Source organism: Mustela lutreola, chromosome 6 (genome assembly GCF_030435805.1).
Source record: "Mustela lutreola isolate mMusLut2 chromosome 6, mMusLut2.pri, whole genome shotgun sequence".
Lineage (NCBI taxonomy): Eukaryota > Metazoa > Chordata > Mammalia > Carnivora > Mustelidae > Mustela > Mustela lutreola.
Window position 1 is genome coordinate 149,009,944 of NC_081295.1, and position 23,150 is coordinate 149,033,093.

The window sequence follows — 23,150 nt, forward strand, 5'->3', positions numbered from 1 at the left end:
AGTAGGTAGAGAGGCAGGCAGGGGGGCGGGGGAAGCAGGCTCCCTGCTGAGCAGAGAGCCCGATGCGGGGCTCGATCCCAGGACCCTGAGATCATGACCTGAGCCAAAGGCAGCGGCTTAACCCACTGAGCCACCCAGGCGCCCCAAGATAATTTTTTTTAAAAGGAAACTTGCAGAAATAAAAGGACGGGAGGAAGCATGAGATTTGAAATTAAGAATTAAAAATGGGCCTCAGAAAGTAAGGGTAGGTGTTCAGCCTTAGAAAAAATGTGAAAATTTCGTGTCTCGAATACAGCATATCTTGGAACGCTAGACCATTGGTCAGATAAGCTTGGAAAACCCCATGTCCTATCTAACCACCCCTATATTTTGCAATTAATAATGCAACATAGCTTATTAATGGCTCTGAGAAGGGCTCTGATAAAGACATCCAATTAACTCATACATTTTTGTTTAAACACAGGACCCCTTTCTCCACACAACCCCACTCTGGTGACGTCCTGTGGGGCTACCTTTCTTTGCTCCACTTTTGCTATATGCTGCCATAAAAGATTAAGTAAATGCAGCAGCCACATGTAAAGCATTTATTTTTCAGGAAGAAGCATGCTTCGATGGTAATACCAAACTCAGTTAAGAGTCAGGAGAGCTGACATCAGCTGATAGCTGTCTCCAGTTTCTGCATATCCAGAGAGGAACAAAAATGCTGTGCACAGCTTATATTGCTGAAAATCCAAAATCAGAAAAACTTCAAAGGGCAGCAAGATTCAGAATTCTGGGTTTTCTCCTAAGAAGATGAATCACTTGTCTACATTACTTAATTTCTCCAGGCATCAATTTACTCATTTAGAAACAGAAAGAACTGGACATCAAGATCTCTATGATCCCGCAGACTTGAAAGCCTCACGCACCAAAGGAGCTCTGATAATCCAAAAAAATCCAAAAAATCCTTGCAACTGGTTCCCAGGTGACTCTCTTCCCATTGGTCAAAAAATCAAATACTTAGTAGTAGTTGGATGGCCCACTCAAAACTCAAGGGAAACAAATTATTTTTTTCTGTTATGGAACTCCGAGTGCAGACTGAAAACTGGCTTTGTGCTGCCTTGACATAGGTGTGATGTTTTCTAGAAGCATCCGCCTTGGATTCTCTTAAGGCTCCTTTAGGCGAAAGTCACAGACACCCAGTTCAAACTTACTTCAAGAGAATGAGGAGTTTACCAGCTCAGATAACTAGGACATCCAGGGTCACATCTAGCTGGGGGAACAGAAGAACTGTGGGACCCACACCATGTTACAGAGTTGCTGTGTTCCTCTGTCTCTCAGCTCTGCTTTCTCTCCTACTGGCTTTGTTGTCAGCCAGGTTCTCCCCACATGGGAGCAAAGATGGCTTCCCGCAGGTCTGAGCTTCCTAATCACTAACTTTTTGCTTAAAAAAAGAAGTATCGCCTTACCCCAAATAGTTCAAGCAAAATAATAAGAACTGTGGGAAACAGTATGGGTGTTCCTCAAAAAATCAGAAATAGAAATACCATATGATCTGATAATCCCACTACTGGGTATTTACCAAGAACATGAAAACATTAATTCGAAAAGAGAGATGCACCCCTGTGTTTATTGCAGCATCATTTACAATAGGCAAGATATGAAAGCAACCTAAATGTTCACCCATGGACTAATGGATAAGGAAGATGTGGGTGTGTGTGTAGGAATATTATGCAGCCATCAAAAGGATTTGGGATTTTGCCATTTGCAATAACATGGATGGATGTGGAAGGCATTATGCTAAGTGAAATAAGTCAGATAGAGAAAGACAAATACCATATGATTTCACTCATGCACAGAAACTAAAAAACAAAAGAAATGAATAAACAAACAAACAGAAAGCAGAATCAGATCTGTAAATGCAGAGAATAAACTGGTGGTTGCCAGAAGGAAGGGGGTTGGGGGGATGAGCAAAATGGGTGAAGGGGAGTGGGAGGTACAGACTTCCAGTTGTGGATGGATAAGTCATGGGAATAAGAGGCAGAGCACAGGGAACACAGTCGATGACATTATAATAGCATTGCATGGTGACAGATGGTAGCTACACTTGGGGTAAGCATAGCATAATGTACTGTGAAGTTAAATTACTGTGTTGTACACCTGAAACTAAAGTTATATTGTTTGTCAACCATATTCAACCTTAACGACGAAAGGGACACCTGGCTGGCTCATTCCACATAGCACATGACTCTTGATCTTGAGGTTGTAAGTTCGGGCCGTACGTTGGGCATAAAGATTATTTAAAAATAAAATCTTTAGAAAGGAAGAAATCCATAATGGTGATTTTAAAAATACCAACCCTGGTGGCTCAGTCAGTTGGGCAGCTGCCTTCAGCTCGGGTCATGGTCCCGGGGTCCAGGGATCAAGCCCCACATCAGGCTCCCTGCTCAGCCGTGAGTCTGCTTCTCCCTCTCCCTGTGCCGTTCCCCCTGTTTGTGCACATTCTCTCTCTTTCAAATAACTAAATAAAATCTTTATAAGAAAATACCAACCATTGTGTGTTGCTAAAAAGCCCTTCAGGTGAAATATATTAAAACTTGAACTTTCGGACCATTGTTAAAAATAACAATAGTGATGGCTAAGAATTATCGAGCACTTACCATGTGTCAGGTCCTGTTCTAAGGCACATGTATAAACTTATTGAGGCCCCACGACAAGTTTAGAGAGCGGCTACTATGATCTCTCTTCTACAGACAAGGAAACTAAGGCTCAGAGAAATCAGTTTGCCTACTTTCTGTATGTGCGGTCTTGGGCAAATTACTTGACCCATCTGTGCCTCAGTTTCCTCATCTATAAAAATGCCAATAGCAGCTATTCCCTAGGTTGTAGTGAGGACAAAATAACGGTACACTAGAGCCAAAGGATGGTACCCAACATGGAGTCACTGTGGTCAATAAAAAGCCGATCATTCTTGGCAGCGTTTCTACTTGGTATTTTCTTACCCTTTGTCTGTTTCCCTGTAGTGGTCCAAAAAATCTCAACTTCATACATTCCAAGATCTCTAACAGCATTAGACAAGATAGAAAGTGTTACAGTGGTTATAGCTAGGGATATAGGGAAGGAAACCCAAAGCCACAGGGCTAGGACAAAGCTGGGACCAAGATGTAGGACCGTGTTGGGATGATGGAGCTGAGGGAAAGAGCAGTCAAAGCTGCCCGTCTAGCCTAGCAGGGAGCCAATAACGAGGCCAATGCTCTGGATGGCAGCCCTTAGACACCAGGCAGAGAAACCTTTAGCTGGGGGCTTCTTATACAGTTCCTGCTGGGGCAGGAGCCAGCTTCAGACTGGGCCAGCAGGAGAGCTGCTGGTGGGAGCCCCTCTCCCCATGAGAGAGATGGTAATGAGTTAAGCTGACTGGCAGAGAGATTATGGAACCCAAGCGAAGGTCATATCCTGACAGGAAGCCTTTCATTGATGGTGATGACATAAAAGGATGTTGCTAAATATTACTCATATATCATTTGGCTAGTTCACAACAAAGATAGGATCTTATGGACACTTTCACATACAGAGTGGCAAAGGATACTTTTTAACTCAGTTGTGAAATATCCCATCAACACATGATTGAGGAATGGTTTCCACTGGAGCGGGAGAAGCTGTTCTGGATTTCCTCGCCAAGTGATGGGCCCCAGGAGTCAGAACTACTGTAGGGCTCCATGTTTCTCTTATGTTGTTCTTCAAAATTAATCCACGTTTCTGACCTCTGACCTCTTTTAACACATGGCTCCCGATCTGTTAAACAGAGGTACCAGGTGAAACCTTGAAATCTCTTTTTTATTTATTTATTAATTAATTTATTTATTTGACAGAGACTGAGATCACAAGCAGGTAGAGAGAGAAGGGGAAGCAGGCTCTCCGCCAAGTGGAGAGCCTGATGCAGGGCTCGATCCCAGGACCCTGAGATCATGACCCGAGCTGAAGGCAGAGGCTTTAACCCACTGAGCCACCCAGGTGCCCCTTGAAATCTCTTTATCTTGAATATTTTTTCTCTCCTCGGTCCCTTGGCTGGTATGCAGAGCTATGTCACCTGAGCTGCTAAGGCTCGGTAAAGGGAAGGATTCAAGAAATTCCCTCCATGCCAAGGTGTCCAGCAAGGTCCCGATCCCACGGTGCCTGTTGGCAGGTGCCAGACATCAAGAGATGTCCGGAGCACAGCTCGGGATAGGAGGACACCTGCAACAGGCGCCTCTGAACTGGGGAAGTACCTGCGTCAATTTCACTCTCCCTCCCACAGGCTCTGTGGTTGCCATGGTGATGGGAGAGGACTACCTCCTGGAGAGGATTGTAAAACACTGTGGAAAGTACTTTATTGCAAGGTAAATAAGCTGCGTTTGAAAGGGCACTTTATTTTCTTTTTTTAAACCCATACCCGCATCCGCTGCCCCTCCAATAACCATCTGTCCTTCATAGCTATGCAGTTTGTGCTCCACAGTTAAGAGTTAAGGGCACTTTAGTTAAGGAACCCGAGTAGATATTAATAAATTTAGTACTGCAGTGTTTAGTGAAATGGGCAAATATCAGTAAATGCCCTCAGATGCTCTGACACACGTATCCTTTTCTCTTTTTCGTACTAATCCTGGAGACTCAGAGAACAGCTACAGAGGGTAGATTCCAACACAATAGAATCAGGGCAGGCTTAAAACCAACTGTTTCCTCTTCATGGGTTGTGGATGAAGCAAGCGGTATTTAGGACCTGGATCAGTCTGGAATTCTAGGGCGATGTCATCGCTCCCAATGTGCCTTGTCTGCTGCAGCCACCTGGGGTTATCCCTGCCAAAGCGCTAACCATTCCGTGCTCTGTTCTCCTGAGGAGCTTCCCCTCTCCAAACCAGACGCTTAGTGCCTGAGCGCGTCTTGATGTCCTCACCACTTAGCACCTAGCTTAACGTAGAGTGAGCACATGGGAAACATTTATGGAATAAATTCTTGCCAAAAAAGAAAAATCAAAGAGATTTAAAAGTTTTGTGTTTTTATATGTTTTTTAAATCTATGTTTTTCTTTCTTTCTTTCTTTTTTTTACCTTAAAGATTTTATTTATTTATCTGAGAGAGAGAGAGAGAGAGAGAGCAGGCACAGAGACAGTGGGGAGGGGTAGAGGGAGAGGGAGAAGCAGACTCCCTGCTGAACAGGGACTTCCCCCCCATTCCCCCGATGTGGAGCTCAATCCCAGAACCCCGAGATCATGACCTGAGCTGAAGGCAGACACACAACTAATTGAGCCACCCAGGTGCCCTTAAAACTTTTTTTTTAATGGATAGACTTTCTTTTCCAGTATGGTTGCATAAACTCTAACTGCTCAATCTTCCCAGAGAAAACAACTCTAATCTCCAGACACACTCACAAACACCAAGAAATTTCCTGGCCATCAGATACCAAATATTTAGGAAGAAATAACATCAGTATTATATCAGTCCTTTCAGAAAATAAAGGAAGAAGGAACATTTCCCAACCTCTTTCATGAAGCCGGTCCAAGCCCAGTGCCAGAGCCTGCCGAGGACATGACTCAAAGAGCTGATAAGCATCATGCCCGACTGAAACGCATTTGGATATCCTCACGTGTACCTGTACATACAGTGCCCCTAGCAAATACAGTATGTTCACACGAAGGATTTCTTATGCTTTATCAGAAAAGAAAAATTGTTGGTTTTCAGATTTATACTTCAGGGGTCATCTACCAGGAGGGGGACAAACTTGTGGTTGTCCAAAATGTAACATGATGGGCCCCCGGTTTCATCAATTTCACAGTGCGCCCGGATACATCAACCAGCAGTTTGGAAATGGAAATAAATAGCAGGGAGTTGTCGGTCTGGGGACACAGGCCATGCGGCTGAAGCCCGTTTTGGAGTGTTTTGCTCATCAGAATGCAGAACTGGCTGATGAGAAGAAAGCAGGACGCTCTTGCAATTTTTTTTTTAAAAGATTTTATTTATTTATTTGACAGACAGAGATCACAAGTAGGCAGAGAGGCAAGCAGAGAGAGAGGAGGAAGCAGGCTCCCCGCCAAACAGAAAGCTCGATGTGGGGCTCGATCCCAGGACCCTGAGATCATGACCTGAGCTGAAGGCAGAGGCTTTAACCCACTGAGCCACCCAGACGCCCCGCTCCTGCACTTCTAACGTGCATCATGTGCAACTCCGCAGAGCACCACGCAGCCCCCGCCCCGCCGACTTCACATAGTTAGAGCAGCTCTTCTCCTTTGTTGAGCAGCAGGGCCAAGTTACCCTCGTGACTGGCAAAATAAAATAAAAAATCCTGGGGGCGCCTGGGTGGCTCAGTGGGTTAAAGCCTCTGCCTTCGGCTCAGGTCGTGATCCCAGGGTCCTGGGATCGAGCCCCGCGTCGGGTTCTCTGCTCAGCCGGGAGCCTGCTTCCTCCTCTCTCTCTGCCTGCCTCTCTGCCTACTTGTGGTCTCTGTCTGTCAAATGAATAAATAAAATCTTTAAAAATAAATAAATAAATAAATAAAATAAAAAATAAAAAATCCTGAAAACATATGCTAACCTAAACTTTCCTGGTGATAATGCAAATTTCGATACGATTGAAAAGACCAGGAGCTGACTTAGAGCCCACTTAAATCTGTATAAAATCTAAGTATTTTACTTCCGTAAATGATGATACTTGGATTAGAAACCTCGAGACCCCTGCTTTCCCTGGATGCATTCCTGTCTCTTTACTTTTCCTTCGTTCTCAGTTCACAGAGATTATATGGCTTCGCCCTGGGTTCCGCTCACAGCTAGGGCCGGTCGTGTGGCCTCACCTGAACCACAGAGGCTGGGAGACGGGGAAGGCAGACGGACTATTTGGTGAGTACCCTTCTCTCTCCCTCTATTGTGGCGCCTTTGCTTCCCATGTTTTGGGATCTCCAAAATTGAACTTCCGCTAAATGCCACTTAAATGTGCTTTGCAGAAGAGCTTGCAATTTACATGACACATTCACCGTTTTTGCAAAATCAGGATCTATGAAGTGATTTCCAGGAATACTCGTTCTGCAGCGATGACTCACCCAATTCAAACATGGTAACAGTAGTTTTCTCTAATTGAAAGTGATTAGATATCTTCATGCTCATTTGTGTTTTCCAAGGCTATTAGGATGTATGTTACTTCCACAACTGGCAGGGGCGCTGGTGAGCACCAAGAAAAGGGTTCCCAGAAGGAGGGAGAGATGGAAGAGAATATTGGGCCCCAGTGTTTCAGAGGCATCAGCCCCTCAGCACTTGACTTTGGAAGTTCCTCCCCCAGTTAAGAGGGAAGCCCTGTAGGACATTCCCTGTCAGATCAGAGAGCCCCAGGGCACTGTGGGCCGGGCAGCTAAACCATCACATTCTCTGATTTCTAAAATTCACAAGCACATTTCATTTCTCTTTCACAAATGGGTGAAACAGGGAAACACCAGAACTCGACCTTCTTCACTCAGAGCCGTCCTCCTAGGACCCAGACAGAGCTCTCGCTCTTGCCATGGAAACAGGCCTCTCTGCACAGCTGCCCAAGGCCACGTGGGGCGGATGGTGGGGCACTCGGGAATCCATGGGACCCATCCACGGTAGAGTCTGGAGCTCTGACACTCAGGAGGGTGGCAACGATTCTGCCCAAAGATCATCACCTGGGGCGATACAAACCCATGTCAACAGTAGCTGGGAGCTCACCAAGGGATGGCTGGGGCGTGTTTCTTCTCTAGAGCAGCGGGACCCCAACCTAGCTTCACAGAGACTCACCAAAGGGAGATTTAGAGAGAACACTTGCTCCCCCGCAACCCTGACACCCAAACACAACAGGATCTGGTGGTGTAATCATGAAAGGATGCTGTCTCTGTCAGTCTCTGCTTCTTTATTTCTTTATTGGTCAAGTCACCTGGACGAGACCTGCCCCATCTACCTCAGAGATGCTGTGAGGGTCAAAGAAATGATCAGCTTTGTGGAGCAATTGCCAAGTGTTACGAAAATGTTAGGTATGTTTCAGTTTCTTCATCACGCTGCCTTGGAACCAAGGGGTCCTTTCTGTAACGAGCATCATGAAATATTTGGTGACCATGAGACACAATAAAGCTATGTGGCGCCTTTGGGGCAAATTCTCATGACCCTGGACTCAGGGGCCTATGTGTTCAATGATAAAGAGACTGGCCTCCGGGTCCTGGTCTCATTGGTAATTTGGAAATACCATGGGGTTTTCTTGGGTGAGCATGCATGCAAACCTGGGTGCTATTTGAGAAAGAAACAGGGGTGCCTGGGTGGCTCAGTCAGTTAAGCACCTAGCCTTTGGCTCCAGTCTTGATCTCAGGGTCCTGGGGTCCACCGAGCCCTGCGTCTGGCTCTCTCCTCTCCATTTGTGTTCTCTGTCACTATCTCTGTCTCTCTCTTCTCTCAAATAAATAAAATCTAAGAAAAAAAAATAAATATAAATATAAGCCAACTTAAGGAAATTTGGAACAGGGTGCCTGGATGGCTCAGTCAGTTGGGTATCTGCCTTCAGCTTGGGTCATGGTCCCAGAGCCCTAGGATCAAGCTCCCTACTTGGCAGGGAGTCTGCTTCTCCCTCTGTCTCTGCTCCTTTTCCTGCTCATTCTTTCTATCGCTCTCTCTTTCTCAAATATATATATATAAAATCTTTAAAAAAAAAAAGAAAATTTGGGATAAACAGTTCTATCTGTAAAGAACATAAGAACTTTACTAGTAGGGTGCCTGGGTGGCTCAGTGGGTTAAAGTCTCTGCCTTCGGCTCAGGTCATGATCTCAGGGTCCTGAGATCGAGCCCTGCATCAGGCTCTCTGCTCGGCAGGGAGCCTGCTTCCTCCTCTGTCTCTTCCTGCCTCTCTGCCTACTTGTGATCTCTTTCTGTCAAATAAAAATAAATAAAATCTTAAAAAAAAAAAAAAAAAACCCTTTACCAGTAAAAGAGCTAGTACCAGTGCTTACATGCAAGTATGTCTGTCTGTCTCTTCATGTGTATAGCCCTAGCCCTTGACCTTTGAGAAGGGTCAATATGGACTCAGGAAAGATCCAGTTTCGAGTCCGAGGTCTCCCCTTAATGACTTGTGTGATGTAAACCAGCCCATTCATGACTCAGTGGGCCGTGGGCATCACTGAAATCATTCCGAAGCTTTTTTCCTGGTCCTAAAATGCAATGGTTTGATGCACAATTTCACATGGTCATTCTATATGGGACTTCAGATTTTTGTCATAACTACTTTGAAGACATTGCTAGTTAAACCACTGACCGATTTGACCCCAGTCCTTTGTCAGGAGATTAGCCCCCCTCTTATGTCATTATTTCTGGGGGAAGATATGAGCTGCTCTTCAGCTACTGTTGTAGGTATCCCATCCGTCACCATTTGCAGCCAGTCAGTCAACAAACGTCCGTGGTTGGGCAGCCCATGCTGTGGGAGGGGCTCCCGGAAGCTGGAATCCTCTTTATGGATTATTAGCTAGCTTACCCCTGAGATGACTTCTGCAATGGTCCAAGCCCACCACCAGGTGAGGGGGAGAGAAGCACTTTCAGTTCCTCTCTTCTCTCGGGTGTTGACAGCACTGCTCGATGTTGGAGAACCAGCACGCTGGGATCCGACAGGATCCGACAGAAGATGTGACTCAGGGAATCCCATCTCTCAAAGTCGCATGTGCTCGGTGAGATTGGAAATGTGGCAACTGAGAACATGAAATTCTCCACCCAGTTCCGACCAAGGCTACCACAATGTCACCATAGGCTTTGTGACTCTCTACGGGTTACTCCGCAAACTCACCACACATCGCTTTAATTCTGGATCAACTTCCCCAAACTACCCAGCTACTGACAGAACTTCCCTTTTATTGGTGAAAGGAATACCTCGTCTAGAAAAACCCCTTAGGACAGAATATATTAATTCAATGAGTATTTTTCAATGCTTACCACGTGTCAGGCAGCGCTCCGTGTAGGCGAGATTCCACTGGGAACAACACAAATATCTTTGCCTCATGGATTACGTTCTAGCTGTTAGAGGCTGACAAAAAAAAAAAAACATGCTATTTAAATTCTTCTTCAGAACTTTTATTTTTTAAAGTTTATTTATTTATTTTAAAAATCTCTACACCCAATGTGGGATTCGAACTCACAACCTGGAGATCAAGAGTCACATGCTCTCCCAAGCCAGCCAGAGCCCCTTCTTCAGACCTTTTAAACATCCTCCAGCTTATCATGATCTTTCTTTAAAATGCGACACTCTAAAATTGAGCATAAACCCCATCCAAGTATTCTAAAACGGAACCTGGCTTCCCAGACTGTAATGAAAGTGTGTCTTAAACATTTATATTTACCTTTGTCAAAGGAAGAGGAACGGATGTATTTTATTTGACAGATTTGGCTTTGTTGGTAATGGAGATATTTAGACTCATGGCTTGTGGGGCTCCGTGTGTACCCGTGGTCTTGGGCCCAGCTAGTGTCAGGGGTGGGGGTATTGAGGAGAGTGTGGCCCCCTCAGGAACCGTTTCCTACTCCCGGCATCCAAATCAGGAGGTTCAAGCTCAGTTTTCTTCAAACAAATCAAACCCGCGGTATGACTTTTGTTGGGCACTTTCTGTTGCAAAGGTTAGCTTCAGGACGGTAGCTGTGGGTCTTGGCAGTTTTGCTCTCATATTTTCTACATATTCTTCAAGAGCAGAGTTCCTCTCCCTAGTCACCATGAGACACCACTGTAGCATATCACTATTAGTGGAGCCTTGACCCCCAGCGTGCACTTCTCCTTCTGGGGGCAGGGGTCAGGATGATTACATCTGCACTCACCGGTGTGTTCTCCTCAGTTTTCAGAGGCTTATGGAGTACTGCTTCTTCCATAGAAAGATGCCTAATTTACTAAGTGGGTGCAGAGTGAGGAAAGGTCTAGATAAGGCTGTCCTGTCATGGTGATGGCTTGGGTTCTGGGATCCAGAGTGAGGACTTGCTAGAGGGGAGGTTTATTAATCTGGACTTGAAGTCTTTAGAAAATACCAAGGAGGGCGCCTGGGTGGCTCAGTGGGTTAAAGTCTCTGCCTTCAGCTCAGGTCATGATCTCAGGGTCCTGGGATCGAGCCCCACATCGGGGCTCGGACTCTCTCTACCTCTCTGCCCACTTGTGATCTCTCTCTCTGTCAAATAAATAAATAAAATCTTAAAAAGAAAGAAAGAAAGAAAGAAAGAAAGAAAGAAAGAAAGAAAGAAAGAAAGAAAGAAAGAAAATACCAAGGAAAAAGACTGAGGAAAGCAGTCCAGGTGGCGAGTCAGAGGGCGGAACAAGGTCAAACATGGGATGATTGACGGATCAGGAACTGGGCAAAACTGGACAGATGGAAGATACCAGAACTGCTGAGTCCAGAGCAGCCAGAGTGTCTGCACTTGCTTTTAGGGACTCACCAGGTGCTACACGGAGGGGGTTAGTGCCGGCCTAAGGCACGCGACGCTACGGAGGGGGACCTTCAGAAAGAGCCTGTTTGATCTACAGTCACATTCTTTTGTCTCCAGGCAAGGGAGGGTCATCCCAGCTCCTCTCCATCACCTCTGAGCCTTCCTTTCCTGTTGCAATCCGTGGCTCCTGCCTCGCCCAGACCCTCCTGATGGGAATGGGCTGGCCTGTCTGCAAGCCCTTTAACCAGCTGGCTTTAAAGAATGCAAGCCAGAAGAGGAATTCAGCGTCTGCCGCTCAGAGACCAGCACCAGAAGCTTCATGGCTGCAGGGAAGCCCCGCTCCTTCACGACACCATTCCTGGAGGGGCTGCTGTGTCTTTCTGCTGCGTAGCCGTCCTCCCCACTCCCGAGCCTGCCCACCCGCCGGCTGGAGTTCGTCAGCGAGGCCCCTCACTCTCATCTCTCCGACTCACTCTCACATCTCTCAAGGACTCATCACACGCCATCCTTCAGGCTGGGTCATGACACGGTAGCAAGCCGGACCCGGGCCACACAGCACCCTACACACTGCGAATTCTCCTGTCCTACCGGCGCTGTCTGAAAAGGACCTAGCACAGCTCTCTAGTCAAAGATGATGCCATTGGTAACGGCAGATAGGAGACAGTCCCTTCAATGGCTGACTCTGGGGCCATTAAAATGTCATTGTTCCCAAGGGAGACTTTTTTTTTTTTTAAGATTTTGTTTATGTATGTATGTATGTATTTATTTATTTATTTGACAGAGATCACAAGTAGGCAAGAGGCAGGCAGAGAGAGAGGAGGAAGCAGGCTCTCTGCCGAGCAGAGAGCCCAATGTGGGGCTCGATCCCAGGACTCTGGGATCATGACCTGAGCTGAAGGCAGAGGCTTTAACCCACTGAGCCACCTAGGTGTCCCCCAAGGGAGACTTCTTAAAGGTCACTTGTCCCACTTGCAAATGACCAAGCCTGAACCCCTGTCTCTGCCCGAGGTGGCTTTTCTTGCTACACAACTGAGAATACCTGTGAGGTCACTGATCTAAAGATGACCCCTAAGGGTGGGGGAACAGGGTCGTCCCCAGAATCCCTTATGTGGAACGCATTTACAAGTCGGGGTCCAGGGTCCCTGCAACCTCAGCGTGACATGAGGGAAGCACTGAAAGGACAACGGGTTTTTGAGGACTGGCACGGACCACGGCCTCCCTTTCAGATCCAGAGGACAAATGTAACCTTCTGGAACACAGCCTACTCCTAATTTGGGGGCTCTCTCCAGTTCCTCCCTTATATCTATTAAACTTGCTTGTGCAATAGAAACCTATTGTTGATTTTTTTTTTTAAATCAGCTCTTTCCTAAAGTAAACTCTTACCTCTCAAAACCAGTATTCCCTCCCCCAAGAAAAAATTTATATTTTCTGCGGCTTCTGAGGTCCCCGTGGTTTGGTACTATCCCAGCAGCCCCAAACTCTGCGATGTTGACACTTGCCGAGAACACACAGTTTATAAAGAACCTGCCACATCACCTGAAATTTCGCCCTACTCGCTCTACCGACTGCAACGTTAAGGAGCAGGCCTTCTCTTGGTCAAAGCTTTATTTCTGAACGCTGGCTTAACATCAAGGGAACTGGTCACTGAGAACGCGTGTATACAATGGGACCAAGCTAAGAGGTGCAGAGGAAAAGCGTACAAGAGAGCTAAGGTCACCACTAATTATGAAGAGGCAGACAGAGATCCTGTCTGGAGCCGGCAGTGGAGACTCTCCCTCTACGAACGCGCCCATGTGACAGGACCACCTCCCATGCCTCTCCCAGCAGGTGTGCAGATGGGGCGTGGTCTGCAGTGTTTCTGAACTCATCCCCATATAGGCCTTGCTGCACCAACCAAATAGTATTTCCCGAGTGCCTGTGGCAGAGGAGACACAGGTCCGAACAGACACGTTTACCTTTTCCACAGGCAGCTCACTTGTCTTCCTTAGTCAAGTAACTCAGAATCCACAGTTCCCCCATCTCAGGCACCATCAAAGAAGCTGCAAGCTGAAAGACTCAAGCCCATCAACAACCTGTTTGTCTCCCGAACTCTCTAGAAAGTCTCCTTTCTCTGAACATCAAACCAAAAGAAATAGCTACCTGTACAATATACAGTCACACCCCCCCCCCCCCCCCCCGTATCTGTTATGTTATTTAAGAGCAAAGGGGTTGGGGAGTCCGAGTTGAGTTCCCATCGTGACTGTCACAGTAAATAAATGTGACCTTGGGGACGTCATTTGAACTCTCTGGGTCTGTTTTCCTCATCTCTAAAATGGGATTAATAACAGACATTACCTCCCTGCGTACAGCTGTAAGAATACACGAAGCGAGTATTTGCAAATTTCCCAGCACAGGAAGCACATACTCAATAAACGGTAGATTTATTTCTTTATTATTATTCTTTAATAATTACCTCTACCTTTGTAAGCTTGCCAGGCAGCTAGGATGATCCCTGTTGGAGAGATGAGATTAACCGATCCAAGATTAAACAATTCATTAGTGGCATTCCAGGGCTTGTGCCTGCAGACCCCAGAGCCCCCACCGCACCCCTTTACCCCCAGTCCGCCTTGTAGACTTTTATAGAATGGGCTGCACTGTCCAGCACGAGAAGAGCATTCTCCTTGGTGAAGGTCAGTGCCACCGGATGGGAAAGACCGTGGGTGATGATGGGCTTCAGGACTGGAAATTCCTCAGGTTTTCCTAAGCATAGGACAGCCTGACCAGTAGTATCAGCAACAATCACATTCCCCTGGTGATCAAAGGTCACGGCGGAGGCAGTTATTCTGGAGGGGAAAAAGAGGCTCAGCCCAAAGCTATCCACCTGGCTGATCAGCTGCATGGTCGGGCTGAACACCTTCACCGTGGTGCTGCCAACCGCGCTCCCCAGACCCAGAGGGTGCTCTAGGACAGCAATGGCCCCGGTGAGCCAAGACACGGCCACCCCGCGGGGACTGCACAGATGAACTTGCAACCTCTCTGTCCTCTGGAGGACCCCTTCGGGGAAGTCGACTTCCAGCAGGTGCAGCGAGCCTGCCTCCGCATCAGTCACCACGACCCTGTTCTGCGGGGTGGTCTCCACGCCCCAAGGTAAGGAGAACTGGCCTGCAATGACGAGCTTGATCTGGCCAAAGAAATCAAACACTTTGATAGAACGGTCGCCGGCGTCGGTGACAACCACATGGCAGTCGTTGGTGACGGTGACATCGAGCGGGTACCTAACGTCCTGGGCAGCCTCCCCCTTCTCTCCAAACTGGTGAGCACACCCGCCCCCGGAGTCAAAGATCTTGACCCGCCTCCTGCCGTCGTGCACCACCACGACCCGCCCCGTCTTGGGACACAGCGCCAGGCCCGTGGGGTTGACCAGGGTCCCCCAGCCTCCGAAAGCGCGGTGGCAGGTGAGGGCCCCGGGGGCGCAGGGCGCGGCGCGGGGGGCGGCGGGGCCTGGGCGGAGCGTCGAGCCCAGGAGCTCCAGGAGGTGAAGCACCGGCAGGCAGTCGCTGGTGTCGCAGCCCCGGCAGGCCCGGCGGCAGAAGGGGCACTCGAGGGCCAGCGTCCGCGGGTGCGCCAGGGCGGCCACGCAGGCCAGGCACACCACGTGGCCGCAGGGCAGGTTGCGCGGGCGCCGCTGCTGGCGGTGGCCGAACCTCTCAAAGCACACCTTGCACTCGAGCAGGCTGATCTCGGCCTCGCGCACGAGCTCCTGCAGCGCCGGCCCGCTCCCCGACGCCTCGGCCCCCATCGCGCGGCCGCCGGCCTTCCCCGGGCCGCCGCCAGTCCACGGGGCCGCCGCGTCCGCGCGCCGCGCTCGGTCACGGTCACGGGGCGGGGCGGGGCGCGGCGCCGGTGCTGACGTCGCGGGTCCAGCGCGCAGCCGCCGGGCGGCGCGGCCTGCTGACCCCTGGCGGGCGCGCGCGGTACTGACGCGGGAGGGCCCGGGCGTGGACGCCTGCGGGCTGTATCCACTCGACTTCGCGACAGTGTGGGCGCGTCGGCTCCGCTGGACGCGCGAGGAAGCACAGCTGTTGGAGGAGCTCGCGGAGCTTGCTCCCGATTACCCAGGCTGCACGTGGCAGAGCAGGAGCTAGAACACGGTGTTCCGGCGGTGGTACCCTGCCGTCTCCAGCCTGTGGCGCTGGGTGCTGGGTGCTGAGTGCTGAGTGCTGGGTGCTGGGTGCTGAGTGGTAGGACATGCCAGGCACAAAGCGCGGTCTCACAGCTCATGACCCTTAGGATCTGACTGGGAAACGCAGACCCGTGGGGGGGGGGGGGGAGGGGACCGAGGGGGTGAGGCAGGTGTGCCTGTTGCCTTCATCACACCTGCAGTAAAGTAGCTGCTTTATGAATACTCGTAAAAATGAATTCGTGTAGGGGCGCCTGGGTGGCTCAGTGGATTAAAGCGTCTGCCTTCGGCTCAGGTCATGATCCCAGGGTCGTGGGATCGAACCCCGCATCGGGCTCTCTGCTCTGTGGGGAACCTGCTTCCCCAGCCCCCGTCTGCCAGTGCCTCCTTGTGATCTCTGTCAAATAAATAAAATTTAAAAAAAAAAAAAAAAGAATTCGCGAATGAACAAAGCCATGATAAAGGACCATAGAAGACGCGGCCTGGGTGAATGAGTGTCCTATGGTGGAGCCATGGCTGGGAAAGTCAGCCAGAGGAATATGAAGTGAGAACGCTGGCGATCATAATTGCTGCAGCACTTCATAATCCGTACTGCCTCCTTTTAAGTGGTTGACATGGATTAGCTTACTTAAAGCTCAGGACAATCCTATAAAGGGCTTATTATTTCCCTCACCCCTTTTCTGGTGTAGAGTTCACAGAGCTAAGTATCTGGCCGGGGGTCACCTGGCCAGGAAGGGACTGGGCTGGGATTTGAAGCCCGGCTGCTTGCAGAGCCCCCTCTCGTCTCTATCCCAGAGGTTCTCAGCCTTGGTAAACTTGGCACGTGGTGAATTCCTGAGCCTCTCTGGAGGTTTCGCTGGTGCAGAGTGCGGCCTGGGCAGCTGGAATTCGTGAAGGCCCCCCCCCCCCCGGGTGAATCTAATGTGCAGCTAAGTTTGAAAACCACTCACTGCAGCCCCTTCCAGTCAGCACCAGGCCGGGTTCCTCCAGCTTCAGGCAAGGCTGAAAACAGAGACCCTGTACCATATGCTTGAAGGTGTGTGAACAGGAGATAACATGAGCTCTCTCAGGAATCCATTGTGATGCTACAGCTTCTCATTTTTCCGGTCTTCCCCATCCCTCCTCACAGTGCCTTACACGGACATTGGTTTTATAAGACCATATACCAGATCACTTCCCTTCATTTTAAGTCATTTTATTTTATCACCTTCATCCTCTTATTTGCTAGACTTCTGAGAAAACAGGATTTGTATGCCCTTTGAGGCCCCTGAAGGGAGCCTTAATGTAACTAAAATCACATCAAATAGAAATTACTTTCTGAAGTAATCTTTGAGTCAAGAAAAACATTCAGGGGCGCTTGGGGGGACTCAGTCGCCTAAAGGGCTGCCTTTGGCTCAGGTCATGATCCCAGGGTTCTGGAATTGGGCTCCCTGCTCAGTAGGGATCCTGCTTCTCCCTTTGTCTGATGCTCCCCCTGCTTGTGCACTCTCTGGCTTGTTCTCTCTTCCTCTGATAAATAAAATCTTTTAAAGATAGATAAAAAATAAAATATATATATATACATACATATGTATATATATACACATACATATATTCAGGGAGAGCCTGACTAGCTCAGTCCGTAGAGCATGCAACTCTTGATCTCAGAGTCTTGAGTGCCAGCCCCGTGTTGGGGGTGCAGTGTACTGAAAAAAGCGAAAACAAACCAAAGGAAGGGAAGAGATACATTCAGGACACCAAAAATACAAAATGTTTAGAGCTAGTGTTATGTAATAGAAATAGCAGAGGGGCCCCTGGGTGGCTCAGTCGGTTAAGTGTCCGACACTAGATTTGGGCTCAGGTCATTGATCCCAGGGTCATGAAATCATTTTGAAATCGAGCCCCGTGTCAGGCTCCTGCTAGGCGCGCAGCTTCCTCAAGAATCTCTGTCTCCTTCCCTTCCTCACTTGTTCTCGCTCTCTCCAAAAAAATTTTTAAAAAAAGAAAGAAGAAGAAAAAAAGGAATATGAGAGCCACATATATAATATTAAAATTTCCAGGAACCACCTTTTAAAAAAGTAAAAGAAACTAGTGTAATTAATTTGATGCATATTTTATTTGACCCCCCAATACCCCCAAACAATATCATTTAGAGATGTAACCACTGTAAAGATTATGAACAAAGTTTCACGGCCGTTTTTTCATACTAAGTAAAATCGAGTGTGTGTTTTACACTCACAGCACATCCTAATCCAGACAGACCCCACGTGAAACGCTCTGTTTCCGCATGTGGCTGGCGGCTGCTGCATGGATAAAGTCTGTGCTCCAATATATTGCCTTCCCAAGATGCTTTCCAGATTGATTTCATTGAGCCGTGACTTTCTTGTAACTTGCCTCTGCTCTGACAACGTTTTGAGATGGACCCAAAGACTCCAGCTCATGGCTGGCGTTGGCAGTGCTGCAAGCAGACCCTTCTGTGCGATTCTCGGGCCTCCTGGGGCTCCCACCGCTTCTTCTTATCCTTTGCTGCCCCCTGCGGGGTAACTGGGAGTCCTGCACCAAGAGGCAGAGGCGTTCAGTGAGGCAAATCAGAAAAAGCGTCCCTAAATCCGACCTATTTAAGAATGTTAGCAGTAATCGCTCTACTATGTGGTGGTTAGACAGCACAGGGGTTCTGGAAAACTCTGTGGCACGCGCGCAGACCATCCATCCCAATGACGGACTGTCAAGACCCTGACGCTCAACTTAAGTGTGGACATCTGTTTGGGCATTTGACCGGGAGTTCAGGTTTTCTCAATTACAAAGGGCTTCCAAACGAAAAACGTGGATGTTTGAGTCCCACAGTTGAGGATCTCCACGTTCTGGCTGGGCACCTGTAGATGCCAATTTCTTCATAGTTTGCTGCCCCTCCATGGAAAGAAATAGAAACTATCCACCTAACCCAGCCTTTCTCCTTTACCAAAACCTAGAGTCCAGTTTTCCTTTTTGTACAACCCCAAAATTCCTCTTTATCTTCATCCCCTCTTTCTTTTGCTCTTATGTCTGGGAAACATAAAGTCCCAGGAGAGCAAGAACCATATCTGGTGTTGCGAGACACCTTATCCCCTGTACTTAGCATACAGCTAAGACACGGGAGAAGCCCAACAAACGTTTTATGGAAGGATGATTGGATGAATGCTTAAAGGGTGCAACTTACAGGTATTCAACCCAGATGTTGTACCTTCTCGTTCAAGATCCTCTAGTACTATAGGAAGCATTGTTTAAAAAGTAGCATTTAGGGGCGACTGGGTGGCTCAGTGGGTTAAGCATATGCCTTTGGCTCAGGCCATGATCCCAGGATCGAGTCCTGCATCTGGCTCCCTGCTCAGTGGGGAACCTGCTTCTCCCTCTCCCTCTGCCCCTCCTTCCTACTCATGTTTGTTCTCTCTCTCTCAAATAAATACTTTTCTATTTTAAAGTAGCATTTATTCAGGAACTGTACTAAACATTTTGCTTATCTCTAGAGTCAATGCTGATAGGTTTTTCAAATACCTTATTGAGTCTAATCCTCATACATACATACATACATACTGATTAACAAAAGCAATGCCCTGAGTCTGACTCCAACATTTGGAGCTTCCCATGATGACTCTTTCTTCCCTCATGGCTGGATCTCCATGGAATTCCCCCACGCTTCCCTCCAATATTCCTCACTTAGAAGGTTCTAGAAGAGCCCACCCGAGCCTTCCTGCTTCTACCTAGAACAAGCGCTGAGAGATATGGGGCAAAAACATCTGAAAAACAGAACTTGCAGTCAGGGGCTGCTGACCTGTGTGCAAAGGAGCACTTGGCAGGGGAGGGGACACGGGGACCTAGCTCAGGGTGGTTGCAGCAGAGGTGACGCTGACGAATCGTAGGAGGGAGTTAGTGCTCAGGCGCGTGGACTCCTGGCTTTGCGAGTGTGGCAAGATATGCCACTCACATGCCATTCCAAAGGAATCCTGGAATGATTCCAATGACGCCGTTACATCCCAGTCTGTACCTGACAGTGACTGGAAAGAAAGGAAGGGGAGAAAGCCCCTAGGAAAGAAGCATCTCGATCAGGGAGGAGATGCACAATCTTCCAAAGGAGGAGCCAAGACAGCAGAAGCTTTTGCACAGGCTTACAGCCCCCAAGAGCAAGAGTACCCTTTGCCAACCTGAATCCCTCTCACGCCGGTCCGGTTTGCGTTTCGGGCCAGCCTGTGATTCCGTGGACCCTGCCCTGGGCTGTGGGGATATCTCCGGCTTTGGCTTTCCGCCAGGCCATCTTGTCTTCCAGCACGCACTCTGACCAGCTCTCTGATTTTGTCACTCGTGCCCCTGTGTGTGCTTTCTCAGGGGCGAGAGATTTGGCGGAGGTGGGAATGAATGGTGACCCAAGCTCGGATGTCTGGAAGTGCCTGCCGGGAAACAAGCCGAGACGTATGGTGGGCAACGGGAACCTGGACGTTTTAATGTTTCTCAATTTTAAAAAGGTGTCACAGGGTGCCGTCCTCAATCTTCTCTTCTCTTCCCATCTGCTCTCGCTGAGTGCTCATTCCCCGCACACACCCCTAGTGCAGGCTTAGAACACTGTAGAATGACGTTCCCTGTGCAGTCTGTGCCCGGAGAGCCTACGCTTCCTTGGAACAGGGCTGCCTTCAATCATCCATCCGTCTTCCTCTAGCCCATGAGAGACTACTTACATCTTCTGGACAGATCTATTTGGGGGGAAAGATTACATAATCGTGGTACAGCCATATGGTAGGACATGATGAAGCTATTTTTAAAAATCTTGTTTTTAAAAAAATCCTTAGTGACATGAGGGAAGGGCAGATGAAGCACCAGAGAAGACAGAAAAGATACAGTACTGTGTTGGAATTGATCACAACTTTGCAGAAACCTACACGTGTCTACAACGTTCCCAGGTGGGAGCAGACAAACAGGAAAACGCAACACAGAATTAGCAGTCATTCTCTCTAGTGATAGGATTTGGCCACTTTTGTGTTTCTTCTCTAGATGTTCCTGGGCTTCCTGAGTTTGTCTGCAGTGAGAAAGTATTATTTTCTTATTATTTCAATATAAATAAGTGTTAATGTTTCATGGTCTATTTTATTGCTAAATACTTCCCTTGATTATCTTCCTTCGAGCTTCTAGTGTTAAAAACCAATACTGGGGCGCCTGGGTGGCTCAGTGGGTTAAAGCCTCTGCCTTTGGCTCAGGTCATGATCCCAGGGTCCTGGGATCAAGCCCAGCATCAGGCTCTCTGCTCAGCAGGGAGCCTGCTTCCTCCTCCTCTCTCTGCCTGCCTCTCTGCCTACTTGTGATCTCTCTCTGTCAAATAAATAAATAAAATCTTTTAAAAAAGAAAAAACCAATAGTGAAACAAATGTCTGTTAAGACCTAGTGGTTAGGGGTCACAGGTTTTTAGAGGTATCTTTTCAGTTCATGCATAAAAGCGACACACAATGAACAAAACTGGGATGTGACTCTTTGTAGAAACCCAGCAGAGTGAGTTTGAGTTTTAAGGTATGTATATGGAATTCTGTCCTGTCCCGATCAACTTCGCCACTCTGGCGAATTTGTAATGTAACACTTGATAAAAAAGAAAGCACATCAGATAAGAAGGGAGGGAAAGTCAGAGCTGTCAGGATGAAAGACCATTTTTATTTATTTTTTATTTTTATTTTTTAAAAGATCTTATTTATTTATTTGACAGAGAGAGACACAGTGAGAGAGGGAACACGAGCAGGGGAGTGGGAGAGGAGGAAGCAGGCTCCCCGCTGAGCAGAGAGCCCGATGTGGGGCTCGATCCCAGGACCCTGAGATCATGACCCGAGCCGAAGACAGATGCTTAACGACTGAGCCACCCAGGTGCTCTGACCATTTCTATTTTTTTAAAAGACAGACCTTCAAAGAAAGTGTACCATACACACATATATATATTTGCATAAACATTTCTGAATCGCTCTTCCTTATTCAAATAAACAACAACAGGTATGCACTGCAGTGGAAAATGGGAAAAACTTATTTGGACTACATCTTCTGTGGGTCATGTTTTTATTTGTCCCTTCATTCTTTTGCCCAGAAATCCCCCGTAGGGGACAGTTGCCCTCACATCTCTTTCAGGCAACCTTCTGGGGTCCCCACACCGTTAACCCTTTAGACAACCCAATCTCCAGCTCACCACAGGCAGGCGATAAAGCTTTGAAAAGCTTTGTATTTATCTTCCCACACCCATCCGCCGAGAAGACTGTTACACACTTTTAAAATTCTTGTTTTGTACCGCCTGCTGTGAAAACGCTGAGCGTACATGCTTGGGGACGCGTGCCTGCTACTTAGGGCAGGTGTTTCATAAATGGCTGTTGGCAGGGTACAGAGGTTCAGCAAAGCTATTCTTTAAAATCCAAAATTAGGGGCGCCTGGGTGGCTCGGTGGGTTAAAGTCGCTGCCTTCGGCTCAGGTCATGATCTCAGGGTCCTGGGATCGAGCCCTGCATCGGGTCTGCTCAGTGGGGAGTCTGCTCCCCGCCCCCATCCCTGCCTCTCTGCCTACTTGTGATCTCTGCCTGTCAAATGAATAAATAAAACCTTTTAAAAAATCCAAAATTAAATAAAAGTCATTTTTAGAAAACATTAAAAAAATTCAGTAGCTCTAGAACTATATATAATGTATCTACCATTTGAGACTTTTTAAAAGGTCAGTATTCTCCCAATGAGGGCACATAATATGTTAAAAACAAAACAAAACAAAACAACAACCAAAAAAACCCTACAGGAGTACCTGGGTCTCTCCAGCTGGTTGAACACCAGACTCTTGATTTAGGCTTGGATCATGATCCCGGGGTGATGGGATGGAGCCCTGGCATAGGGCTCCACACTCAGTGGAGAGTTTGCATCTCTCCCCCTCCCTCTGCCTCTCCCCCTGCTCTCTCTCTCAAATAAATAAATCTCTAAAAAAAAAAAAATCAACTACATAAGAATATCTCAATTTTATTGAAGATTCTTTGGGTGCAAGGAGAAAAGAGTTCTATATCAGAGGGACATGGAGCCTTCTCCCCAGTGCAGCTGGGCTTTAGGAAGGAGGGAAAATAGAAATCTGGAACACCAGGGGCCCCTCTCCAGCTCCCATCTCCACTTCTCTTTCTGCAGATCAGCGTGCTCTGGTTCTCAGATCCGTGTCATGGACTGTGGCTGCTCCACAGTCCCAGGGGCCACACTTCAGTTGTGTCTCCTCTCAGTGGCTACCTTGCTTTTCCCGCCACAATCCTGACAATCCCCGAAGAGAATCAAATTAGCCCAACTCAAGTCAGTCGTCCATCCTTGGTTCATTCGACTGGCTACAGAGGCGGAGTCGGGTGGTCATGGGTTCTAGAACCCCATGCTCTGGATGGGGGCAGGTCACAGAGAGGCAAGTTCCATTGTGAGACTGGAGACTCCCATTTACTTGCCTTTTAAGGATTAGAATAAGACCAGTGACTGAGAGCATCGAAGAAGGTACTTCCTACACGGGGCAGAAGTGGTGGGAGGGTAGGTCCACAGCTCTGAAGCCCAAGGAAGTTTTCATGGTGTTCTGCTTATGACATATTTCCGGGGAGAGTGTTTGTAGATTTCTTCAGTGTTGAAGGGG

General features: G+C 48.0%; 1 protein-coding gene across 1 annotated transcript; it reads right to left on the reverse strand.

The window, feature by feature from the left end:
* Positions 1 to 13,797: 13,797 nt before the first annotated feature.
* Positions 13,798 to 15,233, reverse strand: NHLRC1 (NHL repeat containing E3 ubiquitin protein ligase 1). The gene has a single exon (XM_059179429.1). The coding sequence runs from the start codon at positions 15,159 to 15,161 to the stop codon at positions 13,974 to 13,976; it is 1,188 nt and encodes a 395-aa protein (XP_059035412.1). The 5' UTR covers positions 15,162 to 15,233; the 3' UTR covers positions 13,798 to 13,973.
* Between the last annotated feature and the right edge of the window lie 7,917 nt (positions 15,234 to 23,150).